General features: G+C 38.9%; 1 protein-coding gene across 1 annotated transcript; it reads right to left on the bottom strand.

Annotated features, from left to right (window-relative positions):
• Window positions 1-5,294: 5,294 nt before the first annotated feature.
• Window positions 5,295-27,907, bottom strand: THAP12 (THAP domain containing 12). The gene is made up of 5 exons (XM_045816244.2): window positions 27,672-27,907; window positions 17,018-17,138; window positions 13,558-13,665; window positions 9,720-9,756; window positions 5,295-8,165 (listed from the first exon to the last, which is right to left on the bottom strand). Exons 1-5 carry the CDS (start codon window positions 27,758-27,760, stop codon window positions 6,232-6,234), a joined length of 2,289 nt encoding a protein of 762 aa, XP_045672200.1. The 5' UTR covers window positions 27,761-27,907; the 3' UTR covers window positions 5,295-6,231.
• Window positions 27,908-27,922: the final 15 nt, after the last annotated feature.

Genomic DNA, 27,922 nt, shown 5'->3' on the forward strand with positions numbered 1-27,922 from the left:
TACTGTTTCGGAGGGGACATGAATGACATGACGGTTGACTCTTGAACAACACAGGTTTGAACTGCATGTCCATCTACGTGTGAATTTTTTTTCATTAAATAGATTGGAAAATTTTTTGGAGATTTGCAACAATTTGAAAAAAATTCATAGATGAACTATAACCTAGAAATACCCCAAATTTTAAGATACACTTAGGTACTATTGTAAGAATAAAGTGTATAAGAACATAAAACATATAAAATATGTGTTAATTTATTATAATAATAGCTCTCTATGCTATCAGTAAGGCTTCTGGTCAACAGGAGGCTACTGGTTAAGTTTTTGAAGAGTCAAAAGTTATACGCGATTTTCAATTGTGCAGGGGCGTCAGTGCCCCTACTGCATTGTTCATGGGCCAACTGTATATAGGTACATTTCTTTTTTTTTGTTTTAAAGATTTTATTTATTTATTTGACAGAGAGAGACAGCCAGCGAGAGAGGGAACACAAGCAGGGGGAGTGGGAGAGGAAGAAGCAGGCTCATAGCGGAGGAGCCTGATGTGGGGCTTGATTCCGTAAGGCCGGAATCACGCCCTGAGCCGAAGGCAGACGCTTAACCGCTGTGCCACCCAGGCGCCCCTATAGGTACATTTCTAATACTAAGGAACCAAGTCACATTTTTATTGAGAAGCAAGAGACTAGCTTAAAAACATTTAGGGTCATGAAGTCCCACGTACACGCAATTTTCAAAAGTGGATCTACTCTTAACAAATGTTGATTTCTCAGTGGCTTCAAACCTATTCCAACTGGACTTATTGGCAATTGTTGGCTAATCTGGCTTAGTTTTATATACCAATGCCAATTAAATGAGGCAATACATGGGAAAAGAAATATTGCTGGTTTTATAGGTTTCTGCAAGGCTGTTTGTTGCCTACTCTCTACTCTTAGCTACAAACAGGGAGACATGTTGAAACCACACGAGAGTCTCACCAGGGCTTACATCCAGTGAAGAGCGAGGCAAGCCTGGGAGCACATGCGAGGGCCAACTGACTCAGATTTCAAAGACAGAGAGCCTCCAGAAAAGTGACAACCAAGCTGAGGTCTGGAGGGCAAACAGTGAGGGTGGAAGGGTAATAACTGGAGCCAAGTGTACCTGGGGCGTCACCTCCTTGAGTCAGCTCCACTCACACCATGGGTCTTCCTCTAGCGAGGATGACCATTAAGTCCTGCTTTGCTCTGGATAGTCCTGGTTTGCTCTGGATAGTCCTGGTTTGCTCTGGATAGTCCTGGTTTATCTGTTATTCTGGCATAACTGTTAAAAGGGCTTCCTTACACTCTCAAAAGTGCCCTGGTTGGAAGGAGCTGATACCAATACTCTACCTTTAGCCCAGTTCCTGGCAGATCCTTACTTGCAGGTCTGGCTTCCCCAGAAGTATGGGCTCAATTTTATTTACCCTGGCATCCATGGCATGGGCTCTACCTCATTCGTATTTATATCCATGACACCTAGCCTCATGCCTGTGGCTAAATAGACTGACCACTACAGGCATTCAAGACAATATCTGAAATTCGCATGAAAAACAAATACAAGGGACAACAGATTAGATTCCTAAATCTTTACATCAAGCTAAAATCCTGGTTCCAACGTTCACTAGCCGCATGACCTTCTAATCCTTTGGTTTTCACCTGCAAAAAAGAGGAGATCTTCTTTTTCACAGGGTGGGTAATTTTAAATGCGACAATCCCGGTAAAGTGCTTTCGCACAGCACCCAGCATGTAGGGAGCACTGTCAGCAGCAGCTACCACAGACAGGATGACCACTCCTCCTGTTACCACAACCGTTTCTGCTGTAGGAAAACCAAACCGACACCTAACAGACATCCAGCAGGGACTCAGTAAGTGTGTATTAAATGAATGCTTGGTCTCATGCTAGGTGCTGGCTGCAGACCAGATTCTTGGATTACAAGATGCATTAATCAAAATTACAGTTTCTAAGCCACAAGGTTTGACTTCCCTCAGTCCGGTTTTAAGAACAATTATAAAAAGCCCACCACATACCCATAAGTAAAGAAGCGCAGAACGCAGCAGCACTATCTGGCCGTATCTTAGATGTGCTAACAGCATTTGAACCTTATCCATGTTAGAACTATGCCCTCTTTTAAGTTACTCTTCTATGAGCATGCCAACTTAGATATCTGGGTCCATCTCTACTGTTTTTAAACTGTCAGCCTCTCAGGTTTTAAGTGATTAATGTATATATAGGAAATTAGGAAGGCTTCAGATTGAGTCAATAGTTTTCTTGATCCTCCAATTACAATATCCTCTTTGCAGTATATCCTTGTTGAACATTTGGAATGAATTAAGACTTTAAACTTCCAGATGTTTAAACTACTACCGTAAATTCAAACTCATTAAAAAGGGCAGATTTACTACCTCTACTTAGTTTTGAAGTCTGTTGTTCACCCTGTCCAAATAATTTATGAAACCAAATACAGCGGCAGGTAGTGTATTCTATTTATACAGTATTCACGGTGAGAAATAAAGGGCATTTTAAAAAGTCTGGAAATTAACTGCCCCCTTAACCAACCTATAGATCACACTTATTGTTGTTTCTAAGCTAGTAATTGTTTCCTGAAACTGATCTAGTAGAGATTTTTATGCTAATCTGTACTAAAAATTACTTTGCTTTTTCTGGCCACAAAAAGCTGGCTACAGAGGAGCATTTGATTACGGCAAGAAGACGGCTGCACCCACTCTCGTGAAATAAATGGACCTGGATCTTTGTCCTTTGTGGTAGTGTCTTGGCAGCCAAACAAAGGTGGCAGCATTTCTACACTCAGTTTGTGAAGTCTCAGAAGTTTCAGGCTTTTTTTTTTTCCCCCACAGAATCCACGTCGACTATAATGAGCACATTCTAGAGATGCTGTGCTGAAAGCTGGCAATGGATAAAGCAGGAACATAAAAGGAGCCTCTTTCTAAAGCAAATATTTCTTTTATAAACCGTAAGAATGAAGTGGCTTTCATAATCAATTTTAAGACTGAAGGATTGAAGTACCTGGCTCTGGCACTTATTAGCTATATAATTTGGGGCAAATCATTCACCTCTGTGAGCTCGATTTCTCAACTGAAAAATGGGGATAATAGTTGCTTGAGTTTTTCAGAGAACTTGAATGATATATTCAAAGTGCTCCGTAAGCTCTAAAGTATCATATAAATATTAATAAATACTGCAAGTACAATTTTCCTGTTCTATGAATCACTCACTTTAAATAGCACTTTGAAGGTAACTGTCCCTAAAATGAAATAAAAACCAGATCCAATTAAGTTACTGCAGAGGAACTGGCCTCAAGAGGGGTCTCTTTCAACTCAATCAATTACTATTTACCTCAGGGTTTTTGTTAGGAATTAAATAAAAATTACACAAAATTACTTATAAGATTTGTTCTCATTTATTTTTCAGGTAACAAATCCTATGTTAGGTTTCAACTGTGTAACTTTCTTTTCCCAAAAACGAGAGTGGCTATGTCAAAAGCAAAAACTTCTCCAATTTGATTTGCTAAGTCTTAAATCTACTTCCTAGCATATTTCACGAACTGTTTAGATTTAATATAGATTTAAAAAAAAACTGCACAGGCTTTTATAGATACCCTATATGTCTTTTTAATTTTAGTAAATCTGATTCACTTGACTCTATCAAGTTTGTGTGTATATGCGCACTTACAAAGAAGGACAATTGTGGTCCTGCGGGCCAACTCAAGACTGTAGGCTCTAGTAAGAAAGTGCATCTGCCATGGCCAGCACTTAAACCTGGCACACAGGAGGCATTCATCTAATACTTGTGGAATAAACAGTCACAACACCTACCACTTTCTATTTAATCTTGCAAAAGCAACCATCTGTTTTATGTGTGGGGACACCACCAATGACTCAATCTATCTTCAAACATGTTTGTGAAAATGCCTTAATAAATTAAGGTTTGGGGGTTTTCAATAAATTCCCAAATTTAGAGAACATATACAGATTATAAAAACAAACAATGGGCACCTTAAAAGCGTACCCGATGCTAGTTGCAGGACTGTTTTGCATACATCACTATGGTGGACAGCACACAGGGCTGTATTCGCAGCTCCTCTCATCAAGACGAGGAGTCTGTTTCTTCACCCCTTGAGTCTGGGCCAGCCTTATGACTTGCTTTGACCAAAAGAATGTGGTGAAAGTGATGTTCTGTGGGTTCTCGAGCTCAGGTTTTGAAGCTACTGCCTCTGCCTTCTTGGTCCTGAGACCACTATGCCCTAAGCCCAAGATAAAAGACCACACGGAGAGGCCCAGCTGTTCCGCTCAGCCCCCAGCCAATCTGCCAGCTGAATGCACAGTACCCACATGACACTGGCAAAAGAACCATTCAACCAAGTCACAAAACTGAGAATGATAAACTGTTTTTTTAAGCCACGAAGTTTTGGGGTGTTGTTAAGCAGTCATAGGTAATTGATGATAAATTACCTACCCTTCATAGCACAACCCTAGTGTGGTTTTTATAGCTGAGGAAACATAGCCGGGTCAAATAATCTACCAAGGTCACACCACTGTTTGTTTGGTTGGTTTTTTTTTCCAATGCAGTCCTTGAATTTATGACCCTGAGATCAAGGCCTGAGCTGAGATCAAGAGTCCAATGTCTGACTGACTGAGCCCCACCCAGGGGCCCCAAGGTCACACCACTCTTAAGTGTCCTAAGAACTAGAAGCAGGTATTAGAAGGCCAGCTCTGTCTCCTTCATTGTCACCCTGCCACCACGAACCTGATCAGCTCTCTGCACAAGACAGAGGCACCTCTTAGAGCTCTGGCTATAAGATAAACTGTTATCTTTTTCCTAACCCCTGAATGGGTAATGTTGATCTGACACGTCTGCCAGCCTTGCCCCTGAGAGGGAAAAGCACTGCCAGTTATCGCTAAGACCTGCACTCTGCAAAAGCACCCCATTCTGTTTTCTGTAACTCAAGTGACACTAACATATCCCAACATAAAATAATTCAAGGACATCTCGGCAATTCTATTAATTCGTTTACATTTTAGCTATTAACAAGTACGCAAGCCCTGAAAATTTGTAACGGGGTCATACAGCACATAAAATTTAAAAACATCAGTTAGACAGACCTTATTATTTAGAAATTTCTTAATTAAAATGTCTTTTATATACCCCAGATAGTAAACCATATACCACCACCACCCCCCAAAGACCCATCTTCAATTGTGAAGGTGATAAAAGGAATTTCCCACAAGAATCCATCTCGTCCCCCACCAAAAATAATGTACCTGAACTTTAAACAAAATTCACATTTTATTTAGGTTGAAATAAACTATACAAAATTGATTTTCTTCACCAAAAATAACAGCAATATTTTCTGTATTATTCCTAGATAAACCACAAAACACTCATTTTTGCAGGTTTTCCAGGTTTTGTTTATAAATCAAGACGAGGCAGTAGATATAGTCATGGAAAAAGAGGAAAACAGACAAATCAGCTGTCAGTATCCACGGCCTCTGATCCTGTCTTGACCATGAACAGAGGTGTTCAACATACGCGTGCCAAAGAGCTTAAGATGTAGGCTCAACGAAGGAATGTAAACAGCAACAACCCAATGTGGAACAATGGCAGGCTCTCCCACTCAAACTGTAACTTATTCCTTTAAGTTCAGTTGACAAAGACAGAATCTCTACTGCAATCCTTGCTGGCAAGCTCCCTGTTTCTCTGTCTGGTAACTCCCTTAACCGTCTATTACAGATTTTTAACATACTAACGCTCCTACTAGTCAAAGGTCACTCTTGAGCTTCATTGTAACATTTTATAAAATGTATTCCTTCCTCCCACGCCTCTTCCAAAGCTTTATCTTCTGAGAACTGATAACTCAATACCCGACAATTGGATCCAGTGATAATAAATGTTATGTCTAAAATGACTTAACTAAAACAATTCCCAAGTGCCATTAGCAGAGATTCCGTAGAAGTGTAATATGGCACTTTCAATGCTATCTTCTGGAAGAACAGGTATGTCTCCAAAGCATGAGAATTTAAACAGGGGCCATTTAAACAGGCAGATTATCAATGGCTAATGTACCCAATGAGAGGTCGACAGGTCAAGATATTCAGTGATTAAGTGGCCTACATACACCTGACAGCTTTTCTGTAAGATGCTTTCAAATTTCTTACAGGTTTTTCCAAATAGCAAACATAAGAGAAAGCCTACTTCACAAGTCTCTTAGGTGCTTTCAATGGTTTCTGAGTTACCTGTAGGAAGCTCTGACTTAGTTGTGCAGAGTTTGATATATGTGTCCACCATTAAATCCAGATCATGTTTTATATCAAAATTTATGTTAAGCAAAGCCAAGTTACTCGACCTTTGGTCTGTCAAAGTGTTCCTCAGGTACGCTTTGAGACGCTTTCGCCCATTTTCATAGCGTTCATTCTCAACCTTCATCACAGGAAGAATACATAGGACTTTCAGCAATGCATAAACATTAGGAAAAAACTTGATGTCTGGCAGATGCAGGGCTTCATAAATGGTGGATGGAAGCTCTATGTCTTTCCCTCTGTGTTTCCACTTGATTCTCCAGCAATGCAGCTCGGCGGAGAGTGTGTCGGGATTGGGCAAGTCACTTCTGTACATGTCAGCATGGTGCTCCTCGGACGTATTAAATTTGAGCTGTCCCATGACAGAGGGCACAAGAGATAAGCACTTAAGAGCTTTGAGGTGCTGTTCTGAGAATATATCTTTCAGTTCCTGAATAATGTGTTCCACTGTTGGAACACTTAGAGTTTCTTTATAGTAACTCTCAGAGGTGAGCTGAGATTCCAGGTTACCTTGCTGGGCTCGGCGGAATTTCCCAGGGAGTTTCATCTGAATATCAAGTTTAGTCGCCAAATTTGTGGCTTCTTCGAACCAAAATTCATGATAAACTTCAATATTTTCCATCACTTCATTTAGTGAATGCAGCACTGCAGTCAAGCTACTGGCTGCAAAGAAGACGTCAGAGGTTTGCCCTTGGAGATTTTTCCCAAAGGCTCTTGTAAAAGATAGAACATTCTTAAGAACAACAATGGTGACGATGAAATCAAAATCTGTTACTGCACTACAGAGTACAAAAGCTCGACCAGCTATACAGTTATTCCATCTAATATTTGTATCACTATTTATACCATCTAAACACAAAACAAGTGCTTGTAGGAGGTCCACTAAAATTTCAAAAGCATCATGCCTGCCTGTCCACTGAGAATGGCAGATTTCCTTCAGTTCTTTACCCTTTTCCTCATTGTTCTGAAAGAGGACAGAAATTACATTGTCCAGCTCCAAAAGCAGTTGTGGAGATCGATGGAAGAAAGAACAAACTTCCTCAATTGTTCCTAACGCAACAGATACTCCCACAACAGGCACTGACTTTGCCAACCACATATTTAAGGCACAGGAAGAGCAAAGTGTGTAGACAGCTTGGGGATATTTCTCTAAAAGTCTAGAAGCAACAACTTTCATTTTGGAAGAAAATCCACTGGACACAATGTAAGCCTGGCCACGACAATACTCCATGTTTAACCCCCACTTCTCGGTTATCGTAGTGTGAAATTTCACAGCCAAAATTTCTGCATCAGCTTCGTAAGGCAAGAAGCCCACAAATTCTTCTCTCAGGTTATGAGATTCATCAACGAACCTCACCAACACAGGCAAGTGTTCTTCCCCTGCTATGTCCACTACGTCATCAGTGATGATGGAAAAGAAGTGAGAGTCTCTCACTTCCCTGAGGGTTTCCTCCCGAATGCAGCTCTCACAGATCTCTAGCATCTGTTTCTGCTGTGTTTTCGAGCAGAACAGTGTGTTAACTGCTGTTGTCTCAAAGCGCTTTCTCAGAACCTCTTCGCCAGAATTTATCCGGCACTCCAGCAGTGCTTGAAAGTTATCGGGAGTAAAGAGACCCTCTGGGATTTCATCAGTTTCATGCCCATCCAGAGGTATGTTTTGTTTTCCCATAAGAATCAAAATTTCAAATAAAGATTTTAAGTATTCTTTGTTTTCTTTCTCTTCAAGAGTTAAAGGTAAAATGTCTTCATCTTGTTCTTCACCCCCTTCTTCTGCACTGGGGTTCTGAGCATTGCTGTTGTTTATTTCTTTATGTTTTGGCTCCTGTTCAGAAGTTTCATCAACTGGAAAACAAAGAATTAATTTTATAAACAGGCTCATGAAGAACCATACAAATAAAAAATTACATTTTTGATTGGTTAAATATTTAAAATTCACAAACTCATCCATTCAACATTCACAGGGCACCTACTGGACCACAGACTAGGACACAGGTCACAATAAGACACACTCTAGAGGAGGAGACAAAAACCGTAGACAGATATATGTTAATCCTACACGTAAATGTTGTAAGAGAGAAATGATTTCTTATAAACTTAACAAGGAACATCACAGAAAACATATACAGAGCAGTAACAGTCTGTGCCCTCAGAAAAAAGAAAAGGAAGAGAACTAATATTAATGAGGCACTGTATTGGCATTTTATTAGCATTTTATATGTATCACATTACTCCCTCTACAGGCAGGTGCTATCAACCCCATTTGACAAATGAGGAAAGTAAATAATTGCCCAAGGTCACAGATGTGGTTAGAAGGATGGAGGCAAAATTCAAATCCAAGCCTGTTTGGCTCCAAGGTCCAAGGTGATGCAGCTTCTGTGAAATTAAGCTACACTTTTATATGGAAGAGGAGAGTTATACAAGCCAATAAAACATAAAGTATATTCAGGCAATTTTTCAGGCTAATATTAGACTACTAAAAGTATCAGCCTAATCTCTTTGTATTTGGATAGGAAAACTGAGGCTCTGAGGTTAGTGCCCTGCCCACTGTCATACACACAACCTTCCAAGTCCTGGATCCTGTGGTCCCCTCTATGCTCATTTTCTAATTATCACGGGACATTAGAAGCTCCAACAACAAAATAAGTGTCACTGCCCAAATCCGGCACCCTGCTTCAAGCCACTCTACTTCTGTACAGAATATTCATCCCTCCTTTGCCTGATCCCAGGTCTCCTCGTCTACAGAGGGGGGAAAATAATATTACTTGCCTCAGGACTACTGTGAGAATTAAGTCAATTAAGTAAAGCACTTAGAATAAAGACTCGGCACACAGAACACATAAAGAGTTCTGTTAATAATAATAGAACAGGAGGAGGAGGAGACAGAGAAAGGAGAAAAAATAGCAATCACTGACAAGAACAAAAACAACTTCTAGTCTTCGTTCTTTGGTGACAGAGGTCAGGCATCAGTACCTGCAGGAAGGCTTCTGACTCCCACTCTCTATTAGGATAAGTGTTCCCACAGCATTTAGTCCTTAAAAACGTATCAAGAACTTATTGCGCACCACACATTGGGTGGATGAAGACTGCTCTTGTCCTTCCTGCCGCCTCTCCTTCCCTGCCCTGGGACACTCTGTCCGTGCGTCTGCCACTCCTGCCACACGGACAGCACAGCCCTAGTGGCGAGAAGGCAAAGTGTAGGGCACGGTAGCACTCAATCAAGAAACTCAACGAACACTTCAGTCTCACAGACAATTCCAGACCATGGGACGAAGCCTAGCACACGCTTACATCATTCTCACGGTAGGTTTTGGACGTAGAACGTAATTCTTTGTCCTTACCAGGCCAAGGCCTTTTTAAAAGGCCTTCAGAAGTTGAGTCATTAACACTATCACTTACTTTTTTTCTGTTTCAGTGTCCTGATCTCATCTTCACTCTAAATGACAAGAAAAGAGAAAAAAACACCTTTAAAGAAAACTGAACTCCAGCACATCACTGTAGACTCAGAAGTAGAAAGCATATCTTGACTCAAACTTAATTCCTTCAAGAGCATAAATTCCTTATAAGGAAAACATTCTTCAAACATACAGATGACAGAAAAACCAAAGCTATAATTTACTAATGACTCCAAGCTCATAATGAAATACTGGAGGGGAAAGAATACGTTGTTTAACTTCCTTTATACTGAAATCATCACAACTGGGTTACAAGTGTTTGCCGGCTAATAAAAGGCAGAAGTACAGGACGCACTCCAAGGGGTCACAAATTATGTCCCCCTCAATCCAATCCCGGGGGATGCCATGTACGAGACTTGCTGGGTCCCAGAACCTAACATAAAGGCTATGAAAAATCCCTGGGAAGCGAAGAGGAACACAGTGACAGTATGGAAGAGAAATGGATGCACACAGCACAGAGGGCCAAGTGGCACATATATACAGGGTTAGACCAAGGAAGAACTTCCCAGCTGTGTCCTCTTCTCTCCCTCTAACCCCCCACAACGCTTAAATCACAACCCACCCCGTTACTATTCTGGGGCAGGCAAATGGCAGTACCAGTGACAGCTGGAGTTAGCAGGGTACCTGCTAGGCAGCATGAGAACATGATACCGCTAACAAGAAATGTCAGCAGGCTAGTCAATCTGGAACATTCCCTCCTTATCCTGTGAGCTGCAATTGCAAGGATGGCAGATCTGGAAGAGTATGTCTGCAATAAGGTATTTGAGGTTCCCAAGGGGCAGAATACAAGGGAATGATAGCTACAGGGTGGGAAGTGGCTGAGCGCCTCACCCCTGGTACGTATCACTAAGAATGCTGATGTGGAGGACTGTTGTGGAGTGTCAAGCATGCATCTATGCGAAGTCTCAGAAAAACAAATAAATAAATAGAAGGAAAGAAATGAAGAAATAAAAACAGGATTTCTCAGAACTTAAAGATGTCAATCCAGATAATTTAAAAAAACCATCCAGACCCAGTTTAGCAAAATTTAAAATGCCAAACATAAAGAAAAAAAAACAAAAGACCTTGAGGGAGAAAAGCAGATCATCTAAAAAGGAGCAAGAATCAGGCTGACCTCAGACTTCAATAGCAATAACAGATGCAAAAACTAGAAAGAATCAGTATCACATAGACTGTATATATCCTGTACGTATCACTAGTAACACTCCAAATAAAAACTATGATATGGTTTAAAAAAATAAATCCATGCCTGGAAACTAGAAACAAAATAATCCTATGTTAAAGAAAGAGGGGAATTTACAAAACACTCCTGGCTAATCAATGAAAGCACTACATGTCTACAATTGCGGGACACAGCTAAAACACACTTAGACATTTACAGCTTTGGGTATACACAAATATGAGCCAAACATTCAAGAAGCTAGAAGAAGAGCTAAAAAGTAAATCCCTCAAATCAAGAAAAAAAAAAACAATAAAATAGCTCACAACTGCAGCAATCATTGGTAAAACTAACTACTATTTCTTTGCAAGGACTATTAAGATAATCTTAGGTTCAGAAAAAAACAAACATTCCAAAATCCTAGCTGCAGTTCATAAACTGTTGAAAACAAATGAAATACAAGAAGAGAAAACCAATAAATAAATCAAAATGGCAATCAAAATAGTCCCTCACCCACCCCAAGCCCTCTAATGGTTTTATGGCTTAACTTTCAAGAACAGACAGTATATACCTTATACAAGTTTCTCTAGAAAAAGGAGAGCTATCCAACAATTTTATATAAGGCTAACAGAACCTTGATATCCTAACTGCATAAGAGGAGTACACAAAAAGAAAATTAGAGGACAACACTTAAAATTATAAACGCAAACTCCTAAATAAAAGATTAACCAACTAAATCAAACAAATGAAGAGAGATATACTGCAATCAATTAGGGTTCATCACAGGAATGCAAAGATGGTTCAACATTAGAAAATCCATCCATGTTATTCACTGCCTTAAAAAAATCATGAACTTTTTCTACTCAACAGATGCAGTGAAATCTTCTGATAAGTTCAAGAAGTTACGATAAAAATTCTGACTATGAGGACTAAAAGGGAATAAAAGGAATTTCCTTAACTTGACAAAAACTATCTAACGGTAATAACAAATGTTACACTTAATGCAACCAGACAAATGTACCAGCTGTGACATTCCTGGGATTGTTCAACACAGTACTCTTAGGGATCTCGACTAAGCAATAACACACGCAACAGAAAAATTTTAAATTATGAGGATTGGAAGAAGAGGCAAATTTGGAGGATGAACTTGGTGGAATATTAGGATAATAAAAAGGGGTCTTCAAAATTGCTAGAAACAATCTCAACCAGAATACATAATCTATATCAACGATAACCATTGTGTATTTAGGAAGTAATTTAAGGAAGAATGTACATATTGTTCTTTTTAAAGAATTGCAGCAAAAACCCTGAAGTTTTTTCAAATTTTTTACTTTGTGCACTCCTAAAAGTATTTTAAAATTTTTAATCTATTTTAAAGATTTTATTTATTTATCTGAGAGAAAGAGCACGAGCCAAGATTGGGGGGGAGGCGCTGAGGGAGAAACAGACTCACCACTGAGCAGGGAGCCCGACTTGGGGCTCGATCCTGAGATCATGACCTGAGCCAAAGGCAGACGCTTAACCAACTGAACCATCCAGGTGCCCCTAAAAGTATTTTAATAGTGTTTTCAAAGAACTAGTATTTAGTTTTATCAATGACTGCTATTACTTGATAGCTGGTTTTTTCTGTTTATGGATATGACTAATTAATACTGCAAAGATGGTAATTCAAAGCATTCATGATGAAAATCCCCATACAATTTCTATAACCTGACAAAAGAATTCTCAGATTTTCTGGAGGGATAAAGGTCCACAAATAGCTAAGACAATTTTAAAAAAGAAGAGTTAAGAAATCACTGTATTTGAAAGTAAGACATTGACATACAAACACCAAATAGATCAAAGATCTAAATATGAAAGGTAAACACAGAAACAAAAAATGAGGAAAATTAGATAAATGTTGTCTTTAAAAAGCACACAGTAGGTAAAATGAAATGGCATATATTAAATACACTAGCATGGATACCAAAAGGAGTGGAAGTGGGAATGGTAATAGCAGAAGGAGAAAGAAAAATAAAATAAGGGTCTTGCTGGTGGAAACAATGACAGAAAGTCATAGACTGAGGAGTCTCAGTAATTCATTGTTGTTCACCTAATGTCAAGAAAAAAACCAGGTTTCAATCATTAGAACTAAGGGAATCAAAGGAATATAAAAACATGCATAAAAGGACTTTAAAGCTTTTTCTAACCCTGTCAGTACTTAATAGTGATAGAACCATTACCTCTAGGTAAAAGTATCCATGTCTTAACTTTTATACTTTCCCTTTCTTTATCCGTTTGTGCTGAATTCTGGAAATATCCCTCAGGTCCACTTTCCTTACTATAAAAGAAAAGGTAGTGTTGTTGTTTTTTTTTTCTTCCCAGGAAGGGAATGTGCTAGTGGTTTATAACTGACAGCATGTTTTGGCCCAAATCAATAAGTATCAATGGGCTAAATTTGAGAAAGATTTTCCAATTTAAGCGCAAAACTAATCATCTTGTATCCATGCTACTTCAATAACTACAGCATTCGCTTCCCATGCTACCTTTGAAATAGAGAGTAACTTGGGTTCAATTTTAACATGAATGCATCTATACTTGATTTCACAGTATTACAGGGAAAGCCGAAAGCACGCTGACATACCAATTCTTTTATTCGTTTTCTGTGTCTACTATGTGGATTGTTCAAATGACTGGTAAGATCAAATATTGTTGGTATTGCATTATCTCGAAGAACTGTTCTATAAGGACTCTGAAAAAGAAAAATGTGTTAATTCAGAGACAGTCCATAAGAATGTATTACACATAAAGAAAATGCTACAGTAATGACTTCCCCAGGACTCCTTCAACTCCAGCTCTAAAGTGTAAAGACTTGCAGAATGACGATGTCAGTCCAGATTAGCTTGTTATTTCTAACTCTTTGCATTTGCCCTTCTGGCAATCTTACTATTTTAAAAAAGGAATGGAATTGATGGTAGGCATAAAAAATAAAATGTATTTGCATCTTGCATATATACTTCTAATTGATCCTCCCAGTGACTTCATCTGTTCTCCCTTCAATGAGCCCACAAATCTACAGTAGGCACAAAAGCTTCTCAAGCTATCCCTTTGTATGCTCTTAATAATTCTTCCCTTCTTAACCTGCTGTTCACTCCACTTCCACTACTATTACTGAGAAGCATCAAGGTATAGTGAAATAATATTGGGCTGGGTGGGACCCAGGAGACCTAGGATCAAGTCCAAACTACCAGCTACTATGAGATCCTGGCCAAATACTTTCCCTTTTTGGACCTCACTTTCCTCTTCTGCATAAAATTCAAGTATTGAACTAGACCAGTATTTCCCAAAATGAAATTATACACATACTAATGATAATGCTTGTGCACTTTTACATAATCCACTCATTTTTTAAGTTAGCACTGTCTTAGGCAATGCAAACTATAAAATAATGTTTCTGATGAGCTAGTTATATTTTTAAGACATACTGTGAAACTCCTAAAATAAAAATTGACTCATGTGCCACTTGAATTCATTCATAACTGTGATATACATAATCGGACTTTTGCAAACACTGAACTACGTATTTCTAAATTTCTAATTCTAATGTTCTTATCACTGAAGGATGACTATTCTCTATTCTAATCCCTGTTAACCTAACCCAACCTGGCTGGAAGCTGGATGCATACTTAGATGTTGACAGTCTTCAACAGCCAACCCAGAGGTCAGGTAGGGATAAGAAGTTTATTAACAGTAAGAGTAACAGATGAATAACTGCATATATTCCCCTCAGCTAGTCCAAAGAAACAGTGCCTTTAACTTCTTCACAGGTCTGCACTGATAAAGATAAACACTCTTCTTTTTAAAAAGCTCACTCGGGAGCAGTGATTGTTTCAAAGCTGACTATAAAGCATGTTCAAAGTATATACCAAACACAAACAACAACTCCTATATTTTTTTCACCCAGGGAAGGAAGGTTAGAAGGATATGAAGAAAAAAATATATAACTAAAGGGAACATACTATCTCGGGTTTTATCTAAAGAGTTGTTAAACACATCTGGGAGGAGTTTCTATTCAGATTCAATATTTTCCAGTTCAACCCCATATCTCATGGAAAACACAAAGAAGAAAACTTTTTTTTTTTTTTAATCTTTTTCTTAATGACACTCAGCTTCTAGTGCTGGACCGATTATCCTGAGTCTACTAGGAAGTTTGAATCAGAGACTGATTAGGGAAACAATCACTGAAGGGAGCAAAAACTGTACTATACCCCAAATATCGCATCTTTCCCGCGTAGCAAACATGTCACACATACACAAACATACACAGTCAACTCTTTATATCTTACCAATTATTAAATAAGGAGAGGAGGGATAAAACATTCCTAATGCGTTTCTTAAATTCAAATCAAACTAATTTGCTATAAAGATATTACAGACCAAAGAGCAGAACATGAATTAAAAACATGTTACTTTTTATAAATACTGACTTAAAAGTTCACATGCAAAAAAGAGCTATATTCGATTTATGTGCATGACAGTTTTTCAAGATTTAATCTTTAACTGCTGAACTAAGGTTTGAGCATAAAGCAGTGTTCTCACTCTTGCATCAAGGATAATTATTTGGCTTTGGTTGAAGTAGCCATGAATGTTTACTGATGAAACCTTCAACGCCAAACTAATGAAGTCAAAACTCTCAAACATTTGGATATACGTATCGTATAAGCCAGTTTTTAATAGCAGTATCTTCTTCTACATGTGTAGAAAGAACATCTTCTCGTATTTGCATTAACTTATTCAAGACGGAAGAATCATGTGAAAATTTAAAAAGCAAAAACAGCTCATCTTTCTGTCCTGTGCTCTGACTAAACAAGAATATGAGTGAACTATAATTTTACATTTCTCACATTAATCTTACTGGAATTGTCTAATAAAGAGACCATATTTATTTCTAAAATAAAAATGTATATGGCTTGTATATTTAAAATAATAATTTGGGATATTTTTACTTAATGTCAAGAACATAAAAGTAGTTTGCCTTTTAAACATAAGAAATACCTTATTTTGGTTGATCATTTTACCCTCTTAACAAAGCAAGGCAAAAATATCCCTCAAATATTTGTGATTAAACTGTTGAACCGGAATTGGCTCACCTCCCAATGACTTCACAAGTATCTGCTTCAATTAATTTTGAGAAATAAAATAACCCAATCATTCTTTAGTTTTCTGATGCCTCTGCAAAATGTATCTGAAAAAAATATCAAAATAAATTGCTGCATAACAATATATAGTGTATCTTCAAATCAAGTTTATGTCTATCCCAATATCTGAGATGATACATCAGTTATACCTAAACAAGAATATATTATTTAACAAAACTGTCTTCCTAACGAGTTTTTAAAGTGTTTCAAGTCTGTTTCATTTCAATCAAATCTGCCCTATTTGTGTCTCTTTTAAGTCACAGCAACAACAGAATCACAGAGGGTTAAAAATCTTAAGATCTCAGGAATTATGTGGTTTAATCTCCTTATTAGAATTTGGGGCCCAGAAAGGGAAAGTGACATGGCCAAATTTACATAGTTAACAGTAGTAAAGGTGAGAGATCCACGTCTTGATATGAAATTGAAAATTACTGATGGAAAATTTTTTTCATATTAAATGTAAGATTTGCTTCTTGTTGTAACTTGCACATAAACATTAAGGGTTGGTTCTAATAGTACATATGAAAATATGAAAATAAAGAGCTCCATTTCTCAATGAAGATTTCACTCATAAAAAAAGCTCTGGAGAAGCTACTCCACATAACACAAACTCTACCTTAAACAAACACTTTAATAATCATCCAAAATTTTCTGAAGGCTGCGTTAAGAACTGTAAAAGTGGCAACCTCTGGTGAACAGGAATGGGGCATCAGAAACAGGGGGGCTTAAAAAAATCCCAGGTTTTTAAGAACAAAACAGATACTATGCAGCTCCGAATTTGTCTTCAACTTTAAAGAAAGGGGTGGGGTGCAAGGATACACTCCAACATTAATAAAGATTTATATTTCCAACGAGGTACTGAGTGAGAGAGAGAAAGCAAACAACTCAAGCACTTCTATTACTTACAGTTCTGCAGATCATAGAGGTCTCAAAGTGTTTGGCACATAATCGGTAATGTTTATTTAGTTGATCAGGTGTTTTATCTTCTAAGTCTGCTCTCCTACAATTCTCCACCCACTTCTGGCATCTATAAATAAAGCCAAAATACAATTATGAAATATGAGCTCAACATTTATATTTCAGCATTCAGCTATAAGGCAAATACATATTATAGACAACGGATTCCCGCTCTCCTCTCCCTGCAGAACATAATTCGGAGAAGTTCAATGATAACAAAATGAGGGCTAGAATAAACCTGAGAAATCATTTAGTACATTCAGTTATAGACAAGGTTAAGTAACTTGCCCAGAGTCATGCACAAAATCACCTGTACAACTAGAACATCCATCTGAGTCTTTCAATTCCCAGGACCTCCTAGCACCACAGAGGACTCACTTAACAGTAGTTCAAGCAAAAAGTCGCACAACCATGAGACCCACTGCATAACATTCCCCTCAGAATTTCAACTTAAAACAAGGATGTGAAACAACACTATCATTGCCAAAAATCAGTAAACAGATGTTCTATAAATCATTAGAGTTTCTTGCAGAAGCATGATGCGCGTGTTCACCTGCCTTATTACGAACACGATTTATTGTCTACAGTATGTACAGACTAGATTACAAGCACTATGACTGAGGCGTTGTACCCATACCATCTAGTACACAGGTGTTGAAGACAGTGAAGAAGACAAAGTCCATGCCCTTTTGGTGTTTACAACTCAGCAGAAAAACAAATAATAATAATAACAACACCGATGATGATGTGTACTAAGTACTTATTATGAGCCAGACACTGTTCTAAGTCCTTTACAAAAGGGGTATATTATCCCCCGTATGAAGACGAAGAAGTGAAGGCACAGAAATGTTAAGTAATTTGCTAAAGCTTACAGCTAGATCTTTCTTTCCTTCATTCCTCAAGTTTCTAGGAATAAAAATGCTGTCACAGTCACAAATTTGAAAACGTAATTCATTTTATAATTGCATCATACTATACTATGTCTTAATATTACAGTTCACCCCTCCACGCACACACACTCTGACGCTTCATTTCCTCCACTCTCAATATGCAAAACCATGGTGAAATGCTGATTATCTAACTGAAACTAAAACCACACCTAAATTGTACAGCATTTCATTCAAATGAGGAGTATTACTGCACAGTAATGATACCTAAGATGTCCATATTTTAATATTTTTACACAGTTGTGCAATATGATTTCATAAACATTTCATGTTTCGACATCCAGATATTTAGTACAGAAACTGTCTTACTAAAAAATAATTTGCCATACTGCTACAGCTGTTTGTTTTTTAATTGTTAGATCTCTGAAGACCTTCCATACAGAATACTACTGTCTGTATTACCTCTGTTCTAAGTTGAAACAGCTTTCTGATACTACAAGCATTCAGATTCGATCAAGAATAGATGGGGCAGATAGCCCAAATAACTACATCTATGTCTGCCATATCAATATCTAGAAGTAAATCTAGAGAAAGATGTGCAAGACCCTCTAATGGAAAAAAGATTTTAAATAACTTTAATGAATGGAGGGATATACAAGTTCATGGACTGGTACACTGAATTCTAAAGATAACAATTCTCAAATTGATTTACTGATTCATATAATCCAAATCCCAAGATGTTCTTTTGTGCATGTCTCTTTGTGTGTATGTGTGAAAGAGAGACAGAGAAAGGGAGAAATGACAAGATAATTCTAAAACTTTTTATATAGAAATTCAAAGGACCAAGAATAGTCAAAATAATCTTGAGAAAAAAGCTGAAAGATGTACACTATCAGATATTAATATTTATTACAAAAGCTTAGTAAGACAGTGTGGTACTGGCACAAGGATAAAACAATGAAACAAAACAGAGAGCTATGGACACGTAAGACAAAGGTAGCAATGCACAGAAGTGAAGACAAAAGTCTTTTTCAATACACAGTGCTGAGCCAATTCGATGGCCTTATGAAAAAAATTAATCTTGACTCCTACTTTCACACCATGTGCACAAAAATAAATACCAACTGCACTGCAGATCTAAATATGGAAGGTAAAACAATAAGCCTCTAAAAGATAACACAGGAGACTATCTCCATTACCTTGGCATAGACAAAGATATTTTAAAGAAGGCAAAAGAAAGCACAAACTCTAGAGCAAAAGATGAATTAATCTGGCTACTTTGAAGTTAATAACTTTTCTTCATTAAAAGAACCTACTGAAGAGTGAAGTGGCGACCTATAAAACGGAAGAAGGTATCTGCAATACATATATCCAACAACAGACTCCAAAATATGTATTTAGAACTCCCACAAATAAATCAGACAACACAATGTAAAAATGGGCCAGAGACCTGAACAAGCAACTTAAAATAAAAAGGTTATCCAGATGGCCGATACACATGAAAAAAACGTTCATGGAAAAAAAAAAGGGCTCAATCTCATTAGTCATCAGGGATGTACCAATTAAAACCATAGTAAAATATTACTATATACCTTCAAGAATGACTACAATGTAAAAGAGATAATATCAAATGCTGATGAGAAAGTGGCACTGTTTGGCAATGGGAATGAGTGAACCAGCTAGATCCCACAAACATAATGCTGAGTAAAATAAGCCAGGAGTACATCTATGATTCCTTTTATATGAAGTTCAGTAATAGGCAAAACTTGAGGCACCCATCTGGCTCACCTGGAAAAGCATGCAACTCTTGATTTCAGGGTTATGAGTTCGAGCCCTATGTTGGGTGTAGAGATTACTTAAATAAATAAACTTAAAAAAAAATCAGATGCCATAAAAAAAAAATAGGGAAACTCATCTATGGTGATTATGCAGGAAAAAAGTTAATATAGGAGGCCTGAGATTGCTATCCCTAGAAAGGCCTGCTTATAAGGATGGCCTTTTGGCTGCTGCCTGGAAGAAACTTGGTTGACAAACAGTTCCCTATGTTGACATAAAACTTTCCCTAACTGGGGGCGCCTGGGGGGCACAGCGGTTAAGCGTCTGCCTTTGGCTCAGGGCATGATCCTGGCGTTATGGGATCGAGCCCCACATCAGGCTCTTCTGCTTTGAGCCTGCTTCTTCCTCTCCCACTCCCCCTGCTTGTGTTCCCTCTCTCGCTGGCTGTCTCTCTCCCTGTCAAATAAATAAATAAAATCTTAAAAAAAAAAAATTTCCCTAACTGATAAGGTTGTTCATTGTACTTAGACTGTGCAAACAACATGATATATTTTTTTAAGAATATGATTTATAGTGAACATCTGCCTTTCTTCTGGTAGTCTAGAATTTTCACGTACGTTTGGTGGAGAGTGTCTATGTGACTACATCACAATAAAAACTTTGGGCACTGGATCTCTAATGGGCTTCTCTGGGTAGAAACATGTTTTATATCTCAAACACTACCTGGGTATTCATTTTATAAAAATTCATCAAGTTCTAGACTTCTAATTTTACACTCTTGTCTATGTATGTCATATATCAATAAAAGATTCCCTCACTCTCTCCCTTATTCTCAATAACCAACTAATCTAATTGTATCAAGTAGGACAGTGGCTCTCACTAGGGACAGTGGCATAATGACCGAGACAGCCTCAAGGGAGAGGGAGTTTGGGATATTAGTAATATTCTTTTTTTTTTTTTAATCTGGGCAAAAGTTTCAGGAACAGGTCACCCTGAAAATCCAACATGCCATACAACACTTAAGATTTGTGATCGTCTGTGTATATACATTTTATATCAATAAAGTTATAAAAGTTACATATGACTACAAGCTTTTTACATACTTACATGTGTGTACATGTATATGTGTATGTATACATATGTATATATACTTAAATGCTTTTAAGGATATACATAATTATCTCTCAAATTGACCACTGCCTCCCCTTTCCTAGCTCACCCTGTGGTTGTTCTGGGCCCTGTACTCCAGACTCTGTAGCCTTTCCCCTTAGCAGAGTGAAATGATTCTCTGAATCCATTCCACTTCCAAACTGGTCCTTTGCCTTTCCCTAACCCCTTCTCCACACTGCAGAGAAAATGTTTTTGTTTTTTGTTTTTTAAGATTTTATTTATCTATTTGAGAGAAAGCGAGTGTGCATAAGAGAGCACAAGTGGGGGGAGAGGGAGAAGCAGACTCCCTGCTAACCAGGGAACCCAATATGGGGCTCACAGGGCTCAATCCCAGGACCCTGGGATCAATGACCTGAGCCAAAGGCAGATGCTTAAGAGATTGAGTCACCCAGGTGCCCCTCAAATGTCATTTCTTTTTTTTTTTTTAAAGATTTTATTTATTTATTTGACAGAGAGAGAGGCAGCCAGCGAGAGAAGGAACACAAACAGGGGAGTGGGAGAGGAAGAAGCAGGCTCCCAGGGGAGGAGCCTGATGTGGGACTCGATCCCAGGACTCTGGGATCACGCCCTGAGCCGAAGGCAGACGCTTAACGACTGAGCCACCCAGGTGCCCCCAAATGTCACTTCTTGAAGGAAACTTTTCCTGATTCAGATGTGTATATATATGTGTATGACTATGTATACACACACATATAGGAAAGACTCCCCTTCCTCTCTGTATCTGGCCTCTCGACATCCTTTATTTATCCTACTTTATTATTACCATCAGTATAAACATGCCCTAGTATCTCCCATCTAAAAAATTTCATTAACCTGGATCCTCTGCATAGCAAAACTAGAGCCCATTTTCACCATCTCCACTTTATCTCACATTCTTTCCTCAATTAATTCCGAGGAGACTTCTGCTTTATCTCTTTTCCGCTGAAACTGCTCAGATTATAAATTATTTCCTTTTTTTTTTTTTTTAAAGATTTTATTTATTCATTGGACAGAGAGAGACACAGCCAGCGAGAGAGGGAACACAAGCAGGGCGGGTGGGAGAGGAAGAAGCAGGCTCCCAGCAGAGCAGGAAGCCCAATGCGGGGCTCGATCCCTGGGCCGAAGGCAGATGCTTAACGACTGAGCCACCCATGCGCCCCAAGATTATGAATGATTTCAATCCTGCCAAATCCAATGGTCACTTTGAATCCTCATTTTAATCACCCTTTCAATACTATTCAGCCTTTTTGTTTATTTTTCCCTTTGATGGTCTCCTACTTGCAGCATATCCAAAAACATATTTCAAGGAACACTAGTCAACTGTTCCATTAAAATAAAAAAAGTTTCATGGTCAAATAAGTTTGGGTAATATTACATATTTTATCCTATTTCTTGGGGTTTTAGATATTTCTGTGGGACTCTGAACACATTAGTTAATTTCTCTGTGCCTGCTTTGGTCATCTGAAACCAGGGACTATCTCAAAGCCTATTGTGAGGGTTAAATGAAATAATCTACATAAAACACACAGAACACTGCCTGGCACACAGAACATGAGTATTCTGTAAGAAGTATTATTATTACAGCTCACAGCACTGGCTGGAAAATTACATGAGATATGAAAGCACTTTAAGATCATATTTTATAGACGTGACTCTCAAACTTCACAGTCTTTTTACACTCTTATTGAGGACCCAAGAGCTTTTGTTTATCAATATTTATCTTTATGGAAATTAAAACCAAATACACTTAAAAATATTTATTAATTCATTAAAACCTGCAATCCCATTATGTTAATATACATAATATTTTAATGAAAAATAACTGCATTTTCCAAAACAAACAAAAAACATCTAGTGAAAAGAATGGTACTGTTTTCCATCTTTGCAAATCTCTTTAATGCTAGATTCTCACATATGCTTTTGTATTTAATCTGCTGCCATACGTGGTTTTGGTTCAAGCACATGAAGAAAATCTAGCCTCACACTGCTACGCAGTTAAAAAACGTAATTAAAATATTCCTCCCTTACCCACATTACTGTGGGTATTCTTTAATACTACACAAAAACTCCACAAGCGGTGGTTTCTTAAAGATGAGCTGTGATGTGGAATCTGAAACCAGACCAATGGGCTTTTCACTCTATTACACTTAAATCTGTTGGGAGTATCTTATACTTTGAACAGGGCTTTTATCTGTGCATGTCTTTGTAAAATTATGAATTGGTCAATTTGGAAAATATCAGTTCAGTCAGTTATGCAAACCACCATTATACAATTTATTTAAAAAGTCACGTTTATCAATATCACCACCAATCTCAACAGAAAAGTCCTAGAGAGTTGTTAAGCTTGAAGTGGTGCATATAAATTTTCCAAAATTCTAATTTTTGTTTGAATGTCAATTGTTTCCCTTGAAGCAGCAGGTTTTCATTCATTTTTGAGAAAATGTCTACCAAACACCGGCATCTATATAATCACACTTAGAAAATTTTAGAAAATATAACAGACGACTAATCAGAGCAATGATGTTACCACATTATGGAGTTCCTCAGAAACTCCAGTGCACACTGCTGAAAGAATGAGAATGAAAAAGGCAAATAATGTCAGTGTTATTATGAAACAGTTTTTACCTTGTGGACTCCTTGAAAGGGTTTTGGGGGACCTTCGTGAGAGTCCAAAAAACCACCGTTGTACATTTTACAAGGCAGAGCACATCAACTCTCAATTAACTTTGATTAAATTGCCAAAAGAACCCTGGAAGACCTCACACCTTAGGGGTGAGTTAGAACTAACTGCCTGAGAAGGAGGAAGAGGGCTTCAATTACCCAACTCACTCTAATAGGAGCAATTCATTAGCTCTCCTTGTACCCTCACCTCACCTGGGGATGAGCTCCACTATGAGCTGCCCCCAGGTTCCTGCCAAGCCTTGGCATTAGTCAAGCCATCCTGGGGTGATCCAGACTTAGGCAGGTTTTCTTTTCTTTTAACTTTAATTTTAGGTAATCTATGACCTCCCTACCACTGCCCTAAAGTGACTTCATTCAATTATTTTATAGCTTAAAAAAAAAAAAAGGAAAGAATAAGCAATGGGGATAAAAAGCACAGCGTAGGAAATAGAGTCAATGGTATTGTTAACAGCACTATATGGTGACAGATAGTAGCTACCCTTGTGGTGAACATGGCATAATGTATAGACTTATTGAATCACTACGTTGTGCACTTGAAACTAATGCTGAACATTGTCAACTACAATTAAAAAAAAAACTAAAATTAAGATAAAATATAAAAAGCACACCAATGTCACTTTTTCTGAACCAATAAAAGGTACTATATTTTGAAATTCTGCACTGTGCCCTCTACTACACTTTTGAATTTTAAATTACTTCAAATAGTTGTTTACAAAAGCGTCCATGAAATTTATAAATATAACAAAAAGGAAATGTGCTATTTAATAGCATTAAATATCCTATCTTTATTTTTAGTTAACAATATTAGTTACCTTTCCAAGGATAGGTTGGCAATGTCACCTTTTATCAATCTTTCCTACAACTCATTTACCAAAAAAAGAAAAACACTAATTATAATTAATAACCCTAAAAATATTGTTATTAATTCAATACACCCTGCTGAAAACTACTTCTTTATTGTAATTAATTCTGAGCATGGTAAAGAAGAAACTGTCAAATACGGAAGAATTTGAAATCCTTAGTAGGAGGAGATTTGGTTTGGATAAAAAGTTAGGATCTTGAAGATATTAACTAAAATAAACAAGATATAAAGGACAATTGTATGATTCCATTTACGTGAAGTACACGGATCACACAAGTTCATGGAGACTGAAAGCGGGTGGGGCAGGGAACGGGGGAGGGAAGGGGTTACTGCTTAATGGTTAGTTTTTGCTTGGGGTAATGAAAAAGCTTTTGAAATGGGTAGTGGTGATGGCTGCACAACACTGTGAATGTAATTAATTCCACTGAATTATACACTTAAAAATGGTTAAAATGGCAAATTTTATGTTATATATTTTATCAAAATGTTTAAAAATTAATAATGTAAAATATACATCAATACCATATAATGTATATTAAAGCGCTTAATACACATTTTAAATGGGTGAATTTTATGGTATGTGAATTATACCTCAATAAAAATGTTTAAAAGAAAAGAGTTAAGAAAAACTCATAATTTGGTCTTGAAATAGTCAAAGGACTCTGACATGGAAAATGGCACAGATTTGCTCAGTGTGACTGTAGGAATATAACTAGGACCCCCAAAGCATAAATTATAGGGAGGCATATTCCCACTCAATACAAGGAAGAAACAACAGCCAAAGCTGTCCAAAATCTTGAAGTGTCCCTTCACAAAGCAGAGGACAGTCATTGGAGGTGTTTTAGCAAAGGCCCACCTGTCCGGAATCCACAGGGCCCCTAAAGGGTCCATAAATACCTTGAGAGTGGAATGCAAAATTGTGTCTCTGTCTTTTCTCAAGTAAGATCCTTATGTTAGATTCTCAAACAGGACAGACTGCACTAGATCTAAAAATGCCTTCCAAATTTGAGACTGTACACCCCTACAGGTCATAATCCCTCCCCTCTAAGGAGTGTAATGAAAAGAGCATTCGCTATAGTATACGGACACATGTGACCTGTGGTCCAGAATCAACTAATATCGCCCTTATTATGCAAGTGAAATATACTCTCAAGATTGCCCTTGGGCTAAAATAGGAAGATAATGCTTAATGGGATAAGGCCCAGTCACATTCAGATGTTCCCCTTCTCTGCTCCCACAGAACCCAAAGGCTATTCTCCACTCTTCGAGCTAGTTCATCCTTACCTCCCGGAACTTCAAACACCAGGAATGCCCCAGGCCTCAATCCTCAGACTTACTCTGCTTTACTTACCCCAGAGCATGACTTTAAATACCCTCTATAAACTGAGAACACCCACATTTACAATCTCTAGTCTAAAAGTCTCTAAATTCCAGACTATCTCTTTATGGTTTTAGCTCTAAAATATTTAGATTACTGATCTAAATATGGGCCATTTTGAGTTCATTTCTGGATATTCCTGAACATTTATTAAGCTCCTCAAACTCCACATGTCCCAAACCAAACTTTTAATATGTACCCACCAAACCTGCTCCTCCCAGTCTTCCATAGCTCAGTGAATACTCAGTTTAAAAAAATCTTAAGAGTTATTCTTGACTTCCCTTTTTCTCTTACAACCTACATGTAAACCATTAACAAATCCTGTTGGCTTCACCTTCAAAACATGTCTCAAATTCAACAGTTTACCACCTCCTCCTCTACTAACCTGGATTACTGCTATTACCTTTAACTGGTCTTCCCTACAATCTAACAAGCCAGTGATCCTGTTTAAAGTATAGTCTCTCTGCTCTAAACCCTTGGATGACTTCCTGTCTCTCTCAGAATAAAGGCCATAGTGCTTTACATGGCCCACAATGTCCTACACAATTTGCCCCTACCATACAAACACACAGACTCTTCTGGTCTCATTTTTTCCTCTCCCTCCTTCCTTAATCTAGTCTACTGTCCATGGACTTCTGGCTGTCCCTGTATCATGCATGCCCTGACTTTGTATTTACTGTTTCCACAGAAGGAATGCTCTTCCTCTAGATATCTCCGTGGTTGGCCCGCTCACCTACTTCTGGTCTCTGCTCAAATTCACCTTCTCAGTGAGGCCTTCTCTGATCACCCTATTTAAAACAGCAATTGTGCCTCCCCTGCTACTCCTTATTCTACCCCCCAACATTTGCCTTTTCCCCATAATATTTAGCACCATAGGACATACTACATACACATATTTGTCTGTTTTCCTCCACTAGAATGTAAACTTCTAGGGAGCTGGGGCTTTGATTTATCTGTACACTCCAAGCGCTCAGAGCAAGGCCTAGCACACAGGAGGCCTTCAGTAAATGTCTGTGGAATAAACAGGATGCTATATTATAATCGCCTTCTGTATCTGTCTCCTTAACAGACTGTGAGCTCTCTGCAGGCAGCAACACGGTCTCACTCACATCTGAATTTCCAGCACCTAACACTAGTGCTCAGGACACAGTGTTGGTTTGAAATAAACGAATCAACAAGAGAGGCCAAGGAAAATTCTTCAGACTTTCACAGTCCCTACTGTCACTCTTTAAATAGAAGTCAGAGCGCGCGGGTTACCTCAAGGAAGAGATTTCAATACCAATTCCCACGCCCACAGGTGTAATCCCCCCACCCACCCTCCGTTATCCCCACAATAACCAAGTGAGACAATGAGTAACGGTCAGAGCCTGAATTTGAACCATGAAAAAATCCGGGGGAGGAAGTAATTGTGACTGGACGAGATCAAAGAAGATGACCGGACTCCAAAAAGAAACACTGCCCCAGGGGTGATGGTAAGGAGAGGAAAGGGCTCTGCTGACCCCAACCACAGAATCCCAAGTCCCTCCTTTGACAGCTGAGAAAACTAAAGCCTAGAGGGGAAAGCGACCTGCCCGAGGTCACCCACAAAGCTAACCAGGCCGAGGACCCAGCTCATGCCGCCTGCGCGCCGCCCTGGTTGCCTCTTGCTTCGGGTGGTGCCCGTCGCGCCGGGCCCCCGCTGGCGCACGTGCTCCGAGCTCCCCGGGCGCCCACCGGCCCGCTGCTCAAGGCCCGTTCCCCACCTGCGTCCGAGGCTGGGGTCGACGACCGTGGCCCACTCCCCACGCAGCCCCGGAACCCGCGGTTGGCAGCGCACAGCGCGCACCGCGGAGGTGGGCCCGGGCTGCCGGCTCCGCGCCCGCCGCTTACCTGGCCGGATCCCGCGGGAACCTGAAGAAGGCCAGGTCTGACTGCGTGCTCTTCCTTGTGCAGTTGGGGGCAGCGCAGAAGTTCGGCATCGTCGCCCACCCGCCGGCCGGCCCAGCCCTCCCCTCCCCGCCTCCTCAGGGCAGCCCGCCCGCCCGTCGGGGCCGGGGAGGGGAGCCAGGCCGGCCGGCCGGCTCGGCAAGGCCGGCGCGCCGGGGGGAGGGGCGGCGGGCGAGAAGCCGCGAGGGGCAGGA

Source organism: Ursus americanus, chromosome 16 (genome assembly GCF_024610735.1).
Source record: "Ursus americanus isolate L20-20 chromosome 16, mUrsAme1.1.p, whole genome shotgun sequence".
Taxonomy (NCBI): domain Eukaryota; kingdom Metazoa; phylum Chordata; class Mammalia; order Carnivora; family Ursidae; genus Ursus; species Ursus americanus.